Source organism: Octopus sinensis, linkage group LG29 (genome assembly GCF_006345805.1).
Source record: "Octopus sinensis linkage group LG29, ASM634580v1, whole genome shotgun sequence".
Taxonomy (NCBI): domain Eukaryota; kingdom Metazoa; phylum Mollusca; class Cephalopoda; order Octopoda; family Octopodidae; genus Octopus; species Octopus sinensis.
The window spans coordinates 2,863,954-2,884,933 of record NC_043025.1 but is presented as its reverse complement, the minus strand read 5'-3'; the positions used below and the strand labels follow the sequence as shown (position 1 = coordinate 2,884,933).

Here is a 20,980-nt window from a genome sequence, read left to right as displayed (position 1 = left end):
CTCCAGTTGCGGCTGCACAGCTGTGACCGCCCGCTGGCGCCTTCTCCATTTTCCCCAATGGGAAAAATCAACTCAACAAAACTTTAACGATATTAACAACGGTATCAACAACAGCAACAATCAGCAATAAATTCACGTTCCACTCACAAATACAACTCAACTTCAGCAACTCGACCTCAAAATCAACACCTATCAACTCCAAAATTCTCTACTCAACTCGACTCTACTTCGACGTCCAGACTTCTCCCTCTATATCTACGTATTGTGCTAGCCTACTTCATCGTCTGGGGGCGTCCACACAACAGAAGTAAAAGAGAGAGGATTGGTACATACATACATACATGCATATATACCTAATGAAGAATAAGCGAATGGTATCAGCGACTTTCTTTATTCTATATCAATGCAATTGTGTCTACACATCACATCAGTAGTTCTTGATGAGATGATATAATTTACATCGTGTTTCATCAATTCCTTAAAGGTGGAACGTAGAACTTATTGAAATACTCACCTGCTAAGCATGTTTTACACCTCTGGTAGATGGTAAGGATTACGCAATTTATTAATTACATCATCTGAACCATGTACAATGGTTGTGAAATCATGTAGTAAAAATTATAGTATTATGGAATAAAGAATATCGTTTAATTCATTCCCTCTTATTCACCTCTGTTTAAACACGAAAGCGAAAAAAGAAAAGGGCCCACTTTCTCCACAAAGAAAAAACAAACGAGATACAACAGATATAATTCAAAACGCTTTAGTAACATTTTTGTACTCGGGTTTCGAAATCGCAAATCCGAATCGCCATACAATATCACCATACATATACCAGTTGTTGACGTCACCTAACGATGAAATTTGACTTACAATCAAAATCGAACTTCAGCAAATACAACAAAATTACCCTTTATGAGAATCAACCAACTAGAATGGCTGATGACCGTTCCCCACAGGTAAGCCAACCAGGCAGAATGAAAATCTTGACCACCAGAAAAATAAGACGTCAACAAATATCAGATCCGTTCACGGAAAAAAATCGTAAATACACCGGATTCTAAAAAACGCCTTTACAAGCAAAAGATCCTGCACATGTCGGTAAGAGAATCACAGAAACTGTAAGCAAAAACCCTTTTTTCACTATCTTCATTTCTCCCTTGTTTTTCTCCCTCTTAACTCAGTATGGCCGAAACTTTGATACTCCACATTTCTTATCGATCACTACTAACACTATTGAATTTTGTGCATTTGAGCAAAATGATCCACATTTTTTATATATTATTGAAATGTATGAACATTTAAAATCATACTTCATTTTACCGAAACTTATAAACATAAAAACATGTTTTTCTAATTCATAATTTTAAATTTTTACAATTGATAAACAAAAAATATTGTTGAAATTACTCTTGGTAATTTTCTCAGACAAACGCTTCAATGTCTGAGGTTTTAGTTGCAGTGGAGGAAAATTCACTTTATTATTGTGAAAGAACATTTAAAGTTCAGTGCTCCACAATACTCGCAATATAAGTACATATCACCAATACGATAGGTTCGTTTAGGATTATTGTGTCTGTTCAGTGGTAGTCCATGTCTTCCTTCACGCTTTCGTTGCACCTGTTCATCTCGCAAACGTAACGCCTGTTCAGCATTCATACTTGCAATTCCACCTTGATGTCTCTCTGTTTGACCTTGGAGACAAGCAGCCCTTTCCAAATCATCCATATTCTCCCTTCTCTGTTACATTACGCTTTTCTGTTGGTCCTGATACTGCGCACACTGCATATCATTCATGTTTCCCATTCTCCGCAGAAATATCAATCTTTGTTGTTCCTTGTACTGTGTTCCTTCTTCCGCATCCTGTCTTCTACCTTGGTCTCGCATTCTCTCTCACTACAATTGTGCCTTGCGTTGCTCTTCATCTATTGCAGATCGTCTCATCTGTTGGTACCATTTTTCCCTTTCTCTGGTTTCTTACTGCTGTTCTTCTCTTATCCGCTGCCTCTAGTGCCCAACCCTCTTGCGAGTAGCTTCTAATCTCCTTTAACTATCCATTGTTCAATTAAGTTTTGTAATTTGTTTAATTCATAAGCACAGCATTGGAACAAGGATCAAATAACCGTAAACTGCGAATTTCTATCTCGCCGTAGCACAACCAACGGTAGAATATATGAGAAGAAGTAACAACATCAACTGGGATCTTGTAGAGATGGAATTTACTGTGTGTAACCTTTATTTTAATTGAAATATATATATTTTAATTATAATGTATATATTTCTTAATTGTAATATCTTTATATATATAAAACTGAGAATGTGTGTGTGTGTGTGTGTCTGTCTGTTTGTCTGTGTGTTTCCCTAAAACTTGAGAACTACACAACCAATTTCATTCAAATTTTACACATGCCTTAATTAGTAATATCATATCTTCTCAACTACGATTCCCTAAAACTTGAGAACTACACAACCAATCATCATCATCATCATCATCGTCAGTATCATCATCATCATCATCATCATCATCATCGTCGTCATCATCATCATCATCATCAGTATCATCTTCAATGCTATCATATTCATAGTCCTTCTGCTAACCATATTTTCGTTTTCACTAATCGTTATAATTTATCTTGTCATCATAACTATTTCCTTCCACCATTTACTCTGCTATTTCTAGCATGCAGAATCATCATCACCTTCGTTATGAACCTCATAATAATCAACGTCGTCATCACCAATTAATCGGTAGCGTTTCTCATCGTTTTCGATAATAATCATCACCATTTTCCCTTCTCAGCGTCATTATCATAACATTTACAATCAACATCGCAATCCTCCTCGTCATCATCATCATCATCAACATCATCGTCCTCTTTTTATTAATATCATTCTAAAGATACAAGATTTAATAGTTTATAAGAAATCTTTTTAATACTCTTTCTTTTGAACTGCGTTTTATGTTTCAGAGATCTCAGTAGGAATAATATCACAACCATCCCACAGGGATCCTTTCAAAATCTTCCAAGTTTACGGAAATTGTAAGATGCTTAAGTTTTTTGATATTATTTTATTTACAAAATTTTTCTAGGAACTTAATGTCTTCTCATCTTCCTGTTTTTCTCTGTATCTCTAACTAACGTTCTGCTACTATTTTCATGTTGAAGTGTGTATGAAGGTGTCTATGAGTGTTTGTGTCTGTATGTGTCTGCATTAACGTCTAACATTTTGTGTATGAGTGTACGATTGCACGTGAATATATATGTTTGCATTTGTGTCTATAGGTGGGTATATTATGAAATATATATTTATGCAGAGTTATACTCACTTCAAGAAAAGAACGTATAGAAATATATTCATCCTCACTCGTTTGAGGTACTGGTTCAATAATATGAGTTATTGCAAAGTGTCCCTAGATGCAGCCCGGGCGGCCGGGGGTGTTTGTCTCCCCTTCGACAAACGCTTCAATGTCTGAGGGTTTAGTTGCAGTGGGGTAAAATTCACTTTCTTATTGTGACAGAACATGAAGTTTTCATACTTAAAGTTCAGTGCTCCACAATACTCGCAATATAAGTACATATCACCAATACGATAGGTTCGTTTAGGATTATTGTGTCTGTTCAGTGGTAGTCCATGTCTTCCTTCACGCTTTCGTTGCACCTGTTCATCTCGCAAACGTAAGGCCTGTTCAGCATTCATACTTGCAACTCCGTCTTGATGTCTCTCTGTTTGACCTTGGAGTAAAGCAGCCCTTTCCAAATCATCCATATTCTCCCTTGTCTGTTACATTACGCTTTTCTGTTGGTCCTGATACTGCGCACACTGCATATCATTCATGTTTCCCATTCTCCACAGAAATATCAATCTTTGTTGTTCCTTGTACTGTGTTTGTTCTTCCTCATCCTGTCTTCTACCTTGGTCTCGCATTCACTCTCGTCGATGCTTCCTAGGGCTAAACAGCGGTGGTGTACCCCCTACTGTCCCGTTCGTGTTAGATTGACAGTATACAACCATTCTATCGCCCCACCACCGTACATGTCTCTATGAGAGATTTAGAAATTTAGTGTTTCTGATATATATATATATATATATATATATATATATATATATATATATATATATATATATATATATATATATATATATATATATATATATATATATATATATACAAAAATAAATATAAGAGAGCGGTCACTATGTGGCTCACTGTAGCACTAGTAAATCCAAAAGGTTTCAACCACAAAAATACATTTTGTATTTTTGTGGTTGAAACCTTTTGGATTTACTAGTGCTAGAGTGAGCCACATAGTGACCACTCTCTTATATTTATTTTTGTATAAAATATTATAATAATCCAGGTTTCTCGGGGCACTGGGCCACTTGGTGTTGAATAGGTATACTATTAAATTAGTATCTAATTCTCTCACCCTTATTAATTAATTATATATATATATATATTATTCACCCACGGCAGTCATGAATATACTCTTAATGACAACTGTTAGTTACTCGCAGCACTTCTAGATTTATTCCTTAAATCACTTCTCAATCAAATTAAAATTGGTCTTTTCGTATAATGATGATCGAGTTGTAAGTTACATTTTAAACTCAAATAATTAGAAGTTAGAAATTTATTTCAAAATATATGGTGTGAAAATGGTAGTGTAAAGGGAAAAGTAACTTTGAATCAACATATCCCAATCCTTTTAAAAGAAAACTATAGATTAATCAGATTTTTCAAGAGGTGCACACTGAGAAGAATCTTTTATTGAAAACCACGTTAAAAAGTATTAACCACGAAAAAGTGATGTGGCTTTAATCGACGAATAATTGGTAACAATCGAACCCACGTTGATGTGTTCTAATGATTCTATTTGTTTGCCTATGATTTCCAATAAAGTCTGATGAGGTATCCTTACTTTTCATTTTCTTCTTCATTGTTCAAATTAATTTCTACTAAAAGCTAAAGATGAACTTTTATTGTTTTATGTTCTTCGAATATGATGCTTAAAGTTGTGAACTAGTCTGAAGATAGTCAATGTTATTGTAATAATTCATTTTTTTTAAAGTTCTTATATCATTACATTGCCACTGGAGTACTTTTAGTGAAACAAAAACATTTTTGTATTTTATGTCAGGTACTTTCACTTTAACAATAAAAATAATAATAACAATTGAATTATATGTAGTAAGTAATAACTAAAATCAAACAAAGATATAATATAATCGTAACATAACAAAAGTAAAAATAGCAATTGGTATAAAATTGCATCAATGACTTGAACTTGAATAAGTGGTTTCACAAGAATGGGAATAAATTAAAAATAAAATTAGCGTGCAGAAATGGAATAGTCCAGATGGATAATAAAAAATTAAATTAAAGAAAAGACTATTGTCTATAAAGTATACAATGTAGAAAAAAAAGATTTGAACACATGTAGGAAAGCACCTTCGAAAAGTGTCTTAGTGCGACTATGAAAGATATGTAATCAGAGGCGGTAAATTCGCCACAATAGAAGAAAGGTTTGAGTCAACGGAGCCTGCAAAGGAGTACTCGGCTCGAACTTGCAAAGTGGAAATATTTTATTTTTACCTTTATATCTGCGACGATGGCCGTCCCGGAAAAAAATTAAAATGCCCCCCCTCCACCAGAAGTAGAGGTAGGCTAGATTGTAGCCACACTTGTATACAAGAGGGAGGACAAGATACAATTAATCGAAATTACAAGAGACGGGCTAACAATTCCAGTCTGTTATATATTTTGAGTATTTTTATCACTAGCGATATCAAGATATAACGTTGTATTTTGTATTTTATGTGTAAATGTATATATATAGATGTACATGTAATATGTACACATATATATACACATATATATACTCATATATACATGCACTAGCACTATGACCCAGCAACGACGGGTCTTTAATGCTAGTACTATATAAATACTGATTGTTATTTGATGATTTAGTTGTTAAAGATATGTACATAATTAGATTATAACTCTACGTTATTTGTAAGATATTACTTAGCCAAAGAGATATATAGATACTTAATTATCTTACGGTTTTTTAAAGTTAAGTTACTGGTTTATATTTTGATTTTAATCTTTAATTCTTTTAATGTATCTCATAATTATATTATATTAATATTTAATATTTATGTAAGTAGTATTAGATAAATTAATTAATTTATTTTTCTTTATATGTCTATACATTTATTGATAGCGTAAATGTTATATTTTTATCACTATATTTGTTGATAATAATTTAGTTATTATTTTAAAATATTTAATAACTATTAAATGTGTACTTAAATCTAAAATATGAAAAATGATTATTTAGTTAAATAATTTGGTAATTACATTTTTGGACTATAACTGAGTTAAGGATATTCGCGAGTTTATTATGTTTTTAAGCCATATTATATATTCATAAACATCTCTTATAGCTTAAATATAGCCATTTTCCATTGATAAGTTGTATTAGTATTTTTCATTGATAAAATATATTCGTAGTTTTCATTGTTAAAATAATTTTCCATTTGTTGATTATTAATTTAGTTAATGACACGATTTATAGGCCAACGAGATATATTGATCGTTAAATAGTTATACGGTTTTTTAAAGATAGTTTATAATTTGCTTTTTCATCTTTAATTTTTTATATATTTCGTAAGTAATAATGGAATAATTAATTTATTTAGTTTTCATTATACGTATATATATATTTATTGTTAGAGAAAATTTTAGATCTTAATTATTACATTTATTGATAATAATTTAGTTATTATTCTTAAATTCTTATTATTCTTATTAGATTTGAACCTAAATTTAAAAATATGAATAGTAATTATTTTTTTGTTAAATAATTTGGTAATTAGATATTGACTATAACAGAGATTAGGTTATTCGTGAGTTCATTATGTTTTTTAAAACCTTATTATATCTTAATAAATACATTTTCTATCTATTTTTACCTTAAAAATTAATATTTAATGTTAAAATTGGATTGTATGACATAATCCTAATCGTTAAAGATTCTAATTTGATAATGGAGTTTTTATAAGAAAAATTATTATTTTATTTATTTCTTTAAAAATATTGTTTAACTATATTTGCTTATTTATTTAACTATTATCATTAACCTGAAGATTGACTATAATTATAATTCGAATTTTTAATTGAATTTAAATTATTGTAATTCGAATCGGGTTATGGCCATGAAACATAAGTAGTGGTTTTAATTATATTATATTAAACTTTTTAATACTTTTTGATAGTTATATAAAAACATTAACAAAATAAAAATATTAAGAAATTAAAAAATTAAAAAATTAAATAATAAAAAGATTTAAAATTTATAAATTTAAAATTTTAAAAATATAAAAAATATAAAAATTTATAAATATAAATTAAAAATTTTAAATTTAAATAATTTAAATTTTGAATTTTATATATTTTGTATATTATATTTAATTATATTTATTTTTATATTATTCACTGTTTGATTTTCCTAATAATGGTTATATCTCTAATTTAATTTATATTTATACTGTGAAATTTGATTTAACCCTAAATCTAATTTTTCACTGTAAGTTTGGATTTACTCCCTAATATTATTACTATTAACGTATAGTGTACTAGCCATCTGAATGTGGCTAGCCACTGGGGGTGGGTGTTACTGACGCTTTTAGCCCCAGGAGATCCACGTCTCCAGCTGGCCTTAGACACAATTTCTGTTCACTTATGATATTTGCAAAGGGAGGTCATCCTCCCTCGAAAACCTAAGTGATACATACGGACTATAGTTTCAAGGTTTTTGCCTCTCGTCAACGTATGGTAAACACCGGTTTTCGATGAAGGAGACCTTTGCAAATAACTATTTAATGTTTTTCCCAGCAACGACAGTCACTGATTTAGAAAAACTGTCTGGCTAGTACATTATACGTTGTCGAGAGGTTACTGTTTACATCTCGTTCGGAGATTTATTAATTATTATTATTATTATATATATATATTACATGAATAAAATGTTACGTAAAACCCATATTGTGCACATAAAGTGTCGTTGTTCCTTTATTTTTATATTTTATCATCTTTTGCTGTTTGGTTAGTAGAATGTATTCTCTAAGGATAATTAAGTTAGATTGAAGAAACTTATTCCTGTTCAAACAGCATTTCTATGAGAACTATGAAGAGAAATAAACAATTGTCTGTGAGCATCAGTTTTTATTCTCTTGGTGTTGACAAAAGAGCAATTTAGACGGTATTGAACAACAGAAAACAAAGTTATTTACTTTTAATTATCTTGACGTGTGTAATATTTGTCTCTTTATTTTCAGAGAGTTGCAAGACAACCAAATACAAAAGTATGAAGATGGCGCTTTCCTATTCCTGTCCAGTATAAAGAAAATGTAAGGAAAAGTCTCTTTGTTGGAAAATTAAAATCATAAAATGAGTTCACCAAATTATCAGTTCTTTGCTAAGTGTAGGTGGTAAAATATAGCGATGAGTTGGTCTAAATTTCAGCGGATCAACACGGTTTCCGAGCATTGTGCTTTATCATTGTAAAGTTTATGTTCAAATACCATGACAATTCGTTTGACCTAGTTTCCTCCATGTTTATAAATACACATAATAAACTGGAATTATAAGAGTGGCCAACATACCGACCTACACACACACACACACAGACACACACACACACACATACGCACACACACACGCACACACACACACACACATATATATATATATATAACGCGTGTTGTATATGTATGTATATACAGATATAAACATACACATGCACATATATATTATTATTACTTATATATTAATTTTAGTGTGTATGTCTGTCAGTGTAACCAGCCATCAATTCTAAAGACGGGAATCACGCCCCTACCAAATTCTTGGCCACGCCATGACGTTTAACCTCATAGCCAGCTATCAAAGTCCCCATTCTCTTTAGGGCCTGTCAATCCAATACTATATGTACTTTTGACTTAATTTTGGATCATAAAAGAAATTACTAAAATTTGGGAGGTTAAGGCCCTCACTGGGGTGTCATAGAATCCTCATGTGAAGTGGAAACTTTGAGAATACTTCTTGATGTGTGTCAATTACCCATGGTTGAAATTTTATCAACATCGAACATTTATGAATTTTCATGGGGGTTTCTGCTCCCTTTAAGCCATCTGAAATTCAAACCAAACATATTGCATTATACCTGCCCTTATGCATTGAATATAAGATTCAAATATCATAAGAATCCATTCAGTAATTTTGATCCATGAAATTGTATGAAACACACAGCATTATCCTTCTCCCTAGACTTCGATTTTGTGTTCCAAATTTCATTATGATCGGGGCAGCAGTTTTCGAATGTATAAGTAATACACGAACACATTAAGACATTGTCTTTGATATAATAAATATGAATGTACACATATACATACACGTATATATATATATATATATATATATATATATATATATATATATATATATATATATATGTGTGTGTGTGTGTGTGTGTGTATTTTATATATATATATATATGCACACAAAGATAAATTGATAGACACAACTGAATGGGCAAACAAAAATATGAGACACAGCGTAGTGCTTTTTTATGTTGATAAGCCTGGTACTTATTCTATTAGTTTCTTCTTGTGAAACCAGTAAGTTATGGGGATGTAAATAAACGAACACCAGTTATGAAGCAGGGATGAGTGAGAAACACAGAAGCAAAGTCATACACATACACTTAAATATATACATATACATATATATATATATATACGATTGATTTCTTTAAGTTTCTGTCTACGAAATCCATATATATATATATATATATATGTATGTACACACACACACACATGCACACACAGATAAACTGTGTGGGCAAACAAAAATGAGATACTGCCTAATGTTTTTTTTTATAAGACTGGTACTTAATCTATTAGTTTCTTCTTGTGAAACCAGTATGTTATGGGGATGTAAATAAACGAACACCGGTTGCGAGGCAGTGATGAGGGAGAAACACAAAGACACACACACAGACTTACATATATACGTACATATATATATATATACGATTGATTTCTTTCAGTTTCTGTCTACAAAATCCACTGACAAGGCTTTTGGTGGTCTGAGGCTATAGCAGAAGATACATGTCAAGTCACCACACAGTGGGACTGAACCCAGGACCATGTGTTTTGGAACGATGTTTGTTACCACACAGACACACCTTCAGCTATGTAAGTGTGTGTGCATGTGTGTATGTGTGTATATATGTATGCATGTAAATCTATATATATATATATATATATATATATATATATATATACATCTACACATCATATACATGTATAGATATACATCTATATGTATAGAAATAAATGTATACATATACATATACAGCTATATCATACATACACACACACATACATAGGTGCAGGCGTGGCTGTGTGGTAACAAACGTCTTTCCAAAACACATGGTCCTGTGCTTAAATTTAAATTCAAAAAATAACGGTGAGAAATTGAATATTAATTTTATTAATATGAATACACCAGTGGTGTAGCATATAAGACCATAGCGTATCTTCTAGCAAAATGGATGTCCACTGTTAATGGTTCAACCCTCTTATATAATAGTTTGACTTTAATAGTTTCAGTATGAAAGTGAAAGTATCTGACATTACAATAGAGATGTTTTTGTTTCACTTTTAACACGTAATACTGAAATAGTGGAGAAGATATGATATTGCTGTGAGCTCACCCTAGGAAAGAAGTTAGAAATGTTTTGCTCCTTACACTACATGGACCCTAAGTAAGGTATGTGTAACATTTGAATGAAATTGGTTGTGTAGTTCTCAAGTTCTAGGGATTCATAGTGGAGAAGATATGGTATTGCCGTGGGCTCGACCTAGGCTAAAAGTTAAAACTTTTTTTGCCGATGACACTCCCCGGACCCTAAGTAAGGCATGTGTAAAATTTGAATGTAAAATTTGTGCAGTTCTCAAGTCATAGGGATTCACACAGACACACACACGCACACACACACACACACACACACACACACACACACACACACGCGCACACACACATATATCTATATATCTATATATATATATATATATATATATATATATAAAGATGAGTGTATTTTTACCTTGTTAACAATTAACACGGGAAAAAATAGTTACCAGGGTAGCAAAACTCTCACAAGTAAAGATGTTTTAACTCCTTGTTTATAAAGGTAGAAACTTCGTGTTTACGTGGAATATTTTGAATAATATATGAATAATTAAATGGAGTTTAACGCAGGTGTAATCAAATATTTTTACTTTCGACACATGTTTCGAAAATTCCACTGATAGTATTCAAAAGAATAAATGGTATAAACAATGCAATCTTCTCTTCACTTTTTTCACTTTCCTGAAGAGAAGATTGCATTGTTTATACCAGTTATTCTTTTGAATAGTATCAGTGGAATTTTCGAAACATGTGTCGAAAGTAAGAATATTTGATTTACACCTGCGTTAAACTCCATTTATTTATTTATATAAATATATATATATATATATATATATATATATATATATATATATATATATATATATATATATATATATATATATATATATATAAGGAAAGCATCTGAAAATGCAGGAGACTTTTAAAAGTATCTATTGACCAGTTTCACTTATTTAAAACGATTTTCAAAAGCATGAGGTTTTGTGTATCATATGTGGTGTTAAAAATTAGTTTACTTATACATATTCAAATTAAGTGATAGATTACATAAAAACGTTCAGATCAGGTAATGAAATTTTTCACAATGATAAGGAGAATATAATTAGTTTACATAAATATATCCCAATCTAGTAATAGAGTCTTTGACAAGAAGATAAAACGTGACTGGTTTACTAATCCGTGGGTGCTAAAGTTTTAGCCTCACTGTGAACAGAAAGCGTAATTGCTCGCAGCATCTTAAATTGAGAAAAATGTGTGTAGAGAAATAACAGACCATCTATAGCTTTCGGATCTGGACGTAGGAACCTGCATCCAGATGAAATTTCACTGTTACTTCTAGTTTTATTCTATATAGAAATGGTGGCTCAAAATAGCCTTCTTTATAGAAAGCAACAATGAGATTGGTTGATGGCAGTCTCGTGATCAAATGATGGTTTTTGTTTTAAAACAAAGTGCCATAGAATTGCTTTCTCTAAAATAATCGTGTCGGTGGTTGATGGCAGTCACACGATCAAAAGATAGTTCGCGATTGTTCTGGTTTCGAATAGTTGTTGTGGAACCAAGAAAGGCTTGTTTGGTAAGCTGGTTCCCTTATAGTTTTGCAGTTTTTGGCTGATATTTTGGGGTTTGTATATATGACTCATAAGTAAAGAAGGGTGTGTATTTGTGTGTAAGTGTGTGTGTGTGTGTGTTTTCAGGCCATACTTTGATTTGGATTGTTCATATATTTCCAATTCCAGGTAAGCCATAGCTAGATTATCTATGGTTTGTTTTTTTTTCTTTCCGGGAGTAGTTTTCCAGCCAGAACCTTATCGCTTCCAGTTCGTATTGGTGTGGAATTGTAGTGGAAAGGTTTATCACATCAAAGCAGACGGATGAAAATGTCCACGTTAGCGTGCTTGGGGAGCTGGCTTAGGTGATCCAGGTAATCTCTTGCAATATTGAGAAATTGAGAATTAGTTTTAGTAGTATGTGTATGAAGTTGCTTTGTCGGTGTACTTCACAATTTGGGCCAGACATAATTGGTCTCAGTTTGAGGTCAGTGGGGGTGTGATACATTGACGCAGGTTGAGGTAGACTTTTTGCAGGCTTCGTTAATAATTTTGCTGTGGTGGATTTTCGGGACTCTTTAGAGGTTGCTGGTTTTACATTCAAAATGTGTTACATAGCTGCATTCTGTTCTCGCTAAGTTTTTTTTTTATGTTGGCAAATGAGTGCGTTTAATTTGGTCATAGTTTTTGGCTGCTGATACTTGTCTACTCTTTCCTAGTATCTTGCAAGAGGTGAGATATAGAATTTTTGTAGTGTTTCGTATCCATAATCACAACAGTACTCCCTTTATCCGCTTCCTTAATTATGGTGTCATTATTGCTTTTTAACTCGTGGATGATCTCCCATTCCCTTCGACTGGTATTGGATTTGGGTTTAGGTTGCGGTAGTTCATTGTAAAGGAAAGTTGATGTGTCTACAGTTTCTTCCTGCTCTTTGTAGTGTTTTATCTGCTTCTAATCTGTACCATTGATTCATCATTATTCTTCTTCTCTAAAACTTTTTCTGTTAGATGTAATTTTCTTCAGAAGTGTGAAATATCGTCATGTAGAAGTTAGAATGCTGTGGTGTTGGTGTGAATTTCAGTCCTTTTAAAGAATTTTAATTTGATGGGGTGGAAGGTTTAAGCTTGAAAGATTAATTATTTTTGATTTTTCAAAGCTGGTTTATACCATCTGATGTCGTGGATTCTATTGCCTTGGTCTAAACAATGAGTTCTAGAAATTGCTCTATGCCTAGTATTTCGGTGTCTAGTGGCATTGTCCCTGCTATTGTGTAGATTTCTATAGTAGTTTCGAACATTCCCAGCTCTGATTTGTTGTTAGTGATGGTTGTCATTTTTGTTCTTTTGCGTGAATTGAGATCTGTTTTGGACCTGATTCCTTTTTGTAGGTTGGGATGTATGGTTTTGGACCGGATTACTTTGTGTCGGTTGTAATCTTCGATTTTGAAATGAACCCTGAGCAGCTGAGATCTATGGTGTAGGGCAGGGGTCTGGAGAGTGCCTGGGTTCGTTTGGTAAGGTTATTGTGTTGCCTGCTATTCCATAATTGACCAACCAGTTGGTATCCGTCCCCACCGTTCGATGAATGTTAGTTCTTCGTACTCATAGTTTTTTTTCTTCCAAAGTTTGGTTGTTTTATCATGGAATATGCCTTCACAGTATTTTGAAATTTCAGTTTCTCTTTCATTGTCGAGTGCCTTGAAATTTTCTTCGCTGGAATTGGCTCTTAACAGATCTATTTCCATTTTGAATGTTTCTAAGGCCATCTGAGTTTTTGTTGGTTTTCTTATATGTGTAAGTTACAGCTAAGATTAAACATCAGATAAGAAATCTAGAATTTACATCCAAAACTTATTTTGAATATTCCTTCGTCGTGTACCGGCAGAGCACGTTCACCACTTCTGGCTACCTGGCATCATCTGGAGCAAATGCACGTTCGTCGCTGAATCTATGTTAGGAATTCCTTGGTGCACGTTGGGCATATTCTAAATGATTAATACAAAATACGGAGTATCCTGGAAACTTTATTAATCACGAAGATCTTTTCAGCATAGTTGTGCACTGCTCTCAAACTGGTGGAGCACAATATAATGAATTCGGATGCACTCAACAGTACAGACATGCATCATCAGTTGACAAACTAATTTTGAAGTTACATAGGTGACGTATCGCTGTTGGTAGTTTTCAAGTGTTCGTAGTAGCCGCGTCATGCTCGACATGCATGACCAGCCATCAAATGAATCGGCGCACTCCACAGTCGATTTCATCTGAAAGCCATTCTACCCTATTTCATAACTTTTTGCATTCTGTTTGTTGTATTTTTGTATCGAGTCCTGAAAAGTATGCTTGGGCTATCCTGTATTCATCAATGTGAGACGCGGCCACATATATGCGCGCGTGTGTGTGTGTACTACAAAAGAAACGCCTCTCTGTAAAAGATAATTTGTTTCACACACGATATTGAAATTATGTGGATTTTAACACATTTCTACACAACACCCCTCTCTTTTGAAAACACATAGATTGCATGTAGGATTCGAACTCAGTCGCTTTTCGTGAACATAGTAATTTATTTTTTATAGACGCTGTATGTGAAATTCAAATGATGATATATGTAAACAAAGTTTGCTTTTTAGAAGCGTTGAGAAGTATTGAAATATACAGATATGGAGATAATTTATTCTCAAACGCAGAATAAGGCTGAATAGCTTAAATAAGATAGAATATCCATATATTGCAGAAAAAATTTTGTTTGAGAATAAATTATTTCCTTATATGTATATTTCAATACACCTCAACGCTTCAAAAAAAGCTTTGTTTACATTATATCGTAATTTGAATTTCACATACAGCGTCTATAAAAGCTAAATTTATAAGCTGAAAAATTGCAGAAGAATTTGTTAGTGGGTAGTTTAGCTTAAAGATAAAGCACTTGACCAGTAATCACAGCGATGTAAGTTCGAGTGTCATGGCTAGCCACTGACAAATTTTATCTGCAGTAGATATTCTCTGCTATTCAGCATTATTCTACATTTGTTTACATACATCGTGTGATGTGTCTATATGTGTTTGAATTTATTCATATGTATATATGAACACAGAAGAAGAGAGATATATATATTTTGAATCGGAAGTTTCGGACAGATTGCCAAATTACAAAAATGTGCGATGTAATAACACTGAATGTTAATCGATCGCATAATATACATGTGTGTGTTTGTATGCTTATATATATATGTATGTGTGTGTGTATGTATGTATGTCGGCGACTAAACCGGCAACCCCACCAAGCTTGCTTGGTGAGGTGGGTGTTTATTGGACTCCCTGCGAGATGAAAAACAAAACACGTCAAAGGGCGGAGGAACTCTTGAGAGTCAACGGCCATCCAATAAATGTCTTAAGGCTGTATCATGCGCGGGGACATAGAAATAATCGGACTGAATACCCGTACGCGCGGTTGAACCATTGGGTGTGAAGGACTCCTAGCCTTTGTTAGGGCATCCTTCTAGCAATGGCCATACTCGATAACGAGGGGGCAGCCACCATGAATATATATATATATATATATATATATATATATATATATATATATATATATATATATATGTATGTATGTATGTATGTATATATGTATATACACATATAAATATGTGTGTGAGTGTGAAGATGGAGAGAGAAATGTAACACCAGTCTATCCCTATCAAAGCTTAACCACACCGCTTGGGAACTGAGGACATTTTACAGGAGATGATAGTAGTAAAACTAACAACGTTTGCCCAATATAAGAAGGGCGGAGGTAAACCAGTAAACTTATAAAAAAATTTTATTTATAAGACCGTGTTAGTGTTGCGTTATGATGTGGCAAAATTCCTTTCATCTTTAAACTGTTATTGACCCATTCAAATACACAGAAACGAAGCAGAACAAAGTTGTCTGGTAGATACATTATTTTGGTAGCAATGGAAAATTCATTTGATCAATATTAATTTTAAATATGAAATATGATTGGTTGTCTTAATGAGAATTGCAATGGAAAGTAATCAATATATTCTTTACGAAGAATGATATTACTGTTTCAAAACTAATATTTTTCAAGAGAGAATAAGTATTTTAAAATTAAAATAAATGTAGTATGGATAAGGTAATTTAAAATTATAAGGTAAATTAAAAAATAAATTAATACTCGTTTCAACATTGTAATATTAGTATATTTTCCTTTGTGCTTATATGTGAAGAATAATTTAAGACCGAAAGAAGAACATGTAAACTAACCTCATGTTTTATCTGCAAATATCGTTTTGGTTGCTGTTATTTTAATTATCACTTTCTCATTTCTCCTTTCGAATAAATCTGCTGCAGTATGTAGTGGTGGGCATGGCCTACATTCGTATCTGTCTTCTCTTATTCATCTTTCCTACTCAGACAATACTTCGACCACATATAACTGAATAGGACAATCGAATTGAGATTTGTTTTTGCTTTAGTGATTACCTGATTGCCTCCTTATCAATGGATTATTTGGTATCGGTTAAAACACACCAAATGAGACAGACTCAAAGGCATATAGAAAGATTAAAATGTATTGAAATGAAAATGAAATAGTTATCTTCTATTACATGACTTACAAACTCAAGAAAAGATTATCAATATTATTATTATTATTATTATTATTATTATTATTATTATTATTATTATTATTATTATCATCATTATCATTATTATTATTGTTGTTATTATTATTATTATTATTATTGCCTTTGCACAGCTTCTAACGCTGGAGATGTACTACGTTGTCAGCTGTTCACTACCAGGGAACTAAAGTAACACAACACCTCTTATTTTACGAGCACCTTCCGGAATATTCGAGCGGTTCCATGCAAGGCTGTTTTCTGCAAGTGCTCCACCCTTATTTCAGCCCCTATTTGTTTCATGAACTTCTCGAGATTTTTACTCATTGTTCCCAGGGCTCCGACAATAATTGGTACTACTACCACCTTCTTCATTGACCACAACTGCTTTACCTCCCAAGCTAACCTGTCATATCTATCGACTTTTCTTTCTTCCTTATCGCATACCTTGTTGTCAGCTGGGTATGTTATATCTATGATCCAGCATAGTTTGTTTTCTTTCTCAATTAAGACTATGCCTGGCTTCCTATTCTCTATCTCATGGTCCCACTGAATCATAAAATCCCACAAGGTCTTTGCATTATCCTTTTCGATGATGCTTTCGGGCTTGAGGTCGTACCAATATTTTTCTCTATCAAGTCCATATTTGTTGCAAATTGTCCAATGGACAAGCCTTGCTATATTGTCGTGGCGTCTCTTATATTCCTTCTGTGCTAGTGGCGTACATTGGCTGGTAATATGCCATACGGTTTCACCATTTTGTCCACAGATTCTGCACTTATCACTTTCTGCTGTGTCGTCTACTCTGTATTTTATGTAGTTTGTTCTTAGTGCTTGCTCTTGGGCAGTACAGATTAGTTTCCGGTTTTAAATCACTTTTAGTCATCCACAGCCATCTTTTTTCTCTGTCTGTCTTATTTTCAACATCCCTATGAAATGGTCCATGCACTATATTCTTTACCCACCTATTTTCAGTTTCATTCCTTTTCAATTGCTCGTACAGTGCTTTATCTTTGCAATATTTCATCCTACACAAGCCTCACCTTCTTCTAATAATAACGGTTCTGTGGCATTTTGTTATGTTGTTTTCTTCTGCTCTAATGCTGTGTGCGCATCCAATCAGTCCTCTTCTCCCTCATTTTCTTGGTACATATAGTCTGTCTGTGACACTTTTTGTTTGGAGTATCTCATATCTGGTAAGCAACTTCCTTGTCTTTATATCTAAGCTGTATAGTTCGGCGACTGTCCATGCGATTTCCCCTGCTCCATATCTAAAGATTAAAACCACCCAGGTGTTGATAGCTTCCATCTTATTCCGTCCATTTAATTTCGATTTAAGGATCCGACTCAGTCTGCGCAAGTACTCCTCCTTAAATGTTTCTGTCATTTCTTTCTCCATCAATTTATCCATTTCCAAAATCCCTCAAGTACTTATAGTCCGTCTCTTCTATCTGCTTCATAACCTCCTCCGACGGTATCGTTAGTCCGTGCATTCATTTGATTTTGCCTCTCTTCAAATCTAACATACCACACTTTCTCAGTCCGAACTCCATTCTAATATCAGCACTGAAGGTATACACCGTATAAACGATGGAACTGACTTGGGCTTCGTCTTTACCATAAAGTTTGATATCATCCATGAATAACAAATGGTTGACTTTTTGTTGGCGGCTTTTGAATGCATACCCAACTTTTGCTTTCCTCAGTATCAGTGTTAGTGGTATCAAGCACAGTACAAAGACCAGTGGTGACAGGCAGTCCCCTTGGAAGATACCCCTCCTGATTTCAACTCTCCCTAAACTTCTGTCAGGTCCGTCCTCCAATTCGCCATAATTTTTCCGAGCAATTTCTCAATATTCGATGCAATACCAAATAGGTTCATACATTCCATTATCCAATTTCTTTTTATCACAGGTTTCGTTTGAACTCTCGGAGTCTTGCATGCATAGCGGGCTTTCTATCTGCAGCCTAGGCTACTATGCTATCCGTTCTTTTCAGCTAATACTTTTCTGATTATTCTGGCCATGCCAAGGAGGCAAACCTTTTGTAACAGTTCTGCTAGGCACTCTGTTACAATTTCCTCTATATTCCACTTGATACATTCTGATACTGTTCCCAAGGACCTGGCAACAATTGGCACTATCTTCCCCTTCTTCATTTACTATAGCCGGGCTATTTCGTATTTAAGAGGATTGTATTTATCTATTTTATCAGAAAGTACTGCACCGTCTACAAGTAAGCAAGTGTTTTTCCCCAATCCTTGATTATCATGTCTGGATGATTACCTGTTATTTCTTTGCTGGTTTGAACCGGCCTATCCCAGATGATTGTGGCCTGATCGTTGTCTTGTAGCTTCTTTGGCATATGCTTATACCACCTATTGTCAGTTTTAATGTAATTTTGGCATATTGTCTAATGGATATAACTGCTTACCTTATTGTGTCTGTATATCTATTCAGACTTGGCAAAGACTGGGCAGCACGTAATGATGTGGTCAACTGTTTTATTGTCTTGGTTGCACATTGTGCATTTGGTGTTGGGCCTATTTTCCTTATTTTATTTTTATAATTGTTTGTAGTGAGAGATTGGTCTTGTGCAGCGGGAATCAATCCTTCCGTATCAGCTTTTAGACCTGAGCTTTTGAGCCATTTTTGGCTTTTACTCAGGCTCACTTCCTCTTGGTCAAGCCTTGCAGGATATTGGCAATGGAGTGATTTTCCCTTCATTTCTTCTTCAGTATCTTTTGTAATTCTATTTTCATAGGTTTCTTTTTTATCTCTTTGAATATTTCCGCCATACTATCATCTGAAATCAATGTATCAGTGAACGTTGCTTCTGTTTCATTCTCGTGTTGCTTAACTACATGCAATAGTCTCCCACACTTTGTTTCTAAGAACTTCCTTAGTCCAACAGTTGTTATTTTATTGTAATTTTTCTATCTGTATCAGGTCACAATCTCCTTCTAAGTGGGATAAATATATTCTGCTTGCGTCTGCTTTGGTGTGGTGACTTCGGTGCGCTGTTAGTAGTCTTCTTAATTTTCTATCTAGGTTTCTCAATTTACTGATCTTCCTGTTTATTATGTTACAGCTATAATTTGTAACTGGTATGACTAGCGTGTTTATCCCTATTATCCTATTTTTTAGCATTAAGTTCAGTGTTTAATATTAGTTTAACTCTTCTGTAATACTCTCTCCTAAGTTTCTTTCATATTTCTGTGTTGTATTTTAGCTGTTTCGTATAATCCCAGATATTTGTATAAGCGATCTTGGTCTAATTCTTTAATTTCTGTGTCTATGTCGAGTGCAGAGTTTTCAGTACTGATTAATTTGCCTCTCTCGGTGTGAATCTGGCACATTTGTCCAGCCGCATGCTCATTTCTATGTCCTTACTGAAACTATGGACAATTTTGGTTAGGTTTCTCTGTTCCATAGTACTTTTAGAGAAAAGTTTTGGTAACCCATGTACAGGAGATGTTTTATTTTTTGTCCATAGCATAGTGGTTTTGCTTAACAAGTCTGTTAGCGGGGACGGAGAAAGGCAGAGCTGCAGGGGTCTGACAGTGAGTCTCCCTGAAAAATCCCTCTTCTCACGGGGTAGGGTAAGTTTTTATGTTATACTGATTTTCCGATTTGCCATTGCGTGTTTAAAATATTTTGGTAGTGGTGAGGCTATATTATTCGTGTGGAGAAATTCCTGTATACATGAGTGTGGAATGCTGTCGAATGCTTTCTGGTAATCAATCCAAGTCATGTTCAAGTTTGTCTTTCTCCTCTTACAGTCCTCTGTAATGGCTCGGTTTACCAGAGGTTGCTCCTTACAGCCATGCATTCCTATCCCATACCACTTTTTTTTACTTCTGTTAAAACATTGTAGTTTTCCAGATGCTTTATAAGCCGGTTATGGATTACTGATGCTAGGGTTTTGTTTGATGTTGATAGGTATATTATTGGTCTGTAATTTTGTGGAAGTACGGTATCTTTATTTTTCCAGCATTCAGTTTGATGTTGATTCTGGCTCATCAATAAATTGAATGCT

At 33.6% G+C, this 20,980-nt stretch overlaps 1 protein-coding gene across 1 annotated transcript in view; it reads left to right on the top strand.

Annotated features, from left to right (window-relative positions):
* LOC115225980 (leucine-rich repeat-containing protein 15-like) overlaps positions 1 to 20,980 on the top strand; it is a 171,592-nt gene that overhangs the window by 149,379 nt on the left and 1,233 nt on the right. The window contains exons 15-16 of the mRNA XM_036514789.1: positions 2,970 to 3,041; positions 8,347 to 8,418. Coding sequence (XP_036370682.1) covers positions 2,970 to 3,041; positions 8,347 to 8,418 — 144 coding nt within the window. The remainder of the gene's footprint in view (positions 1 to 2,969; positions 3,042 to 8,346; positions 8,419 to 20,980) is intronic.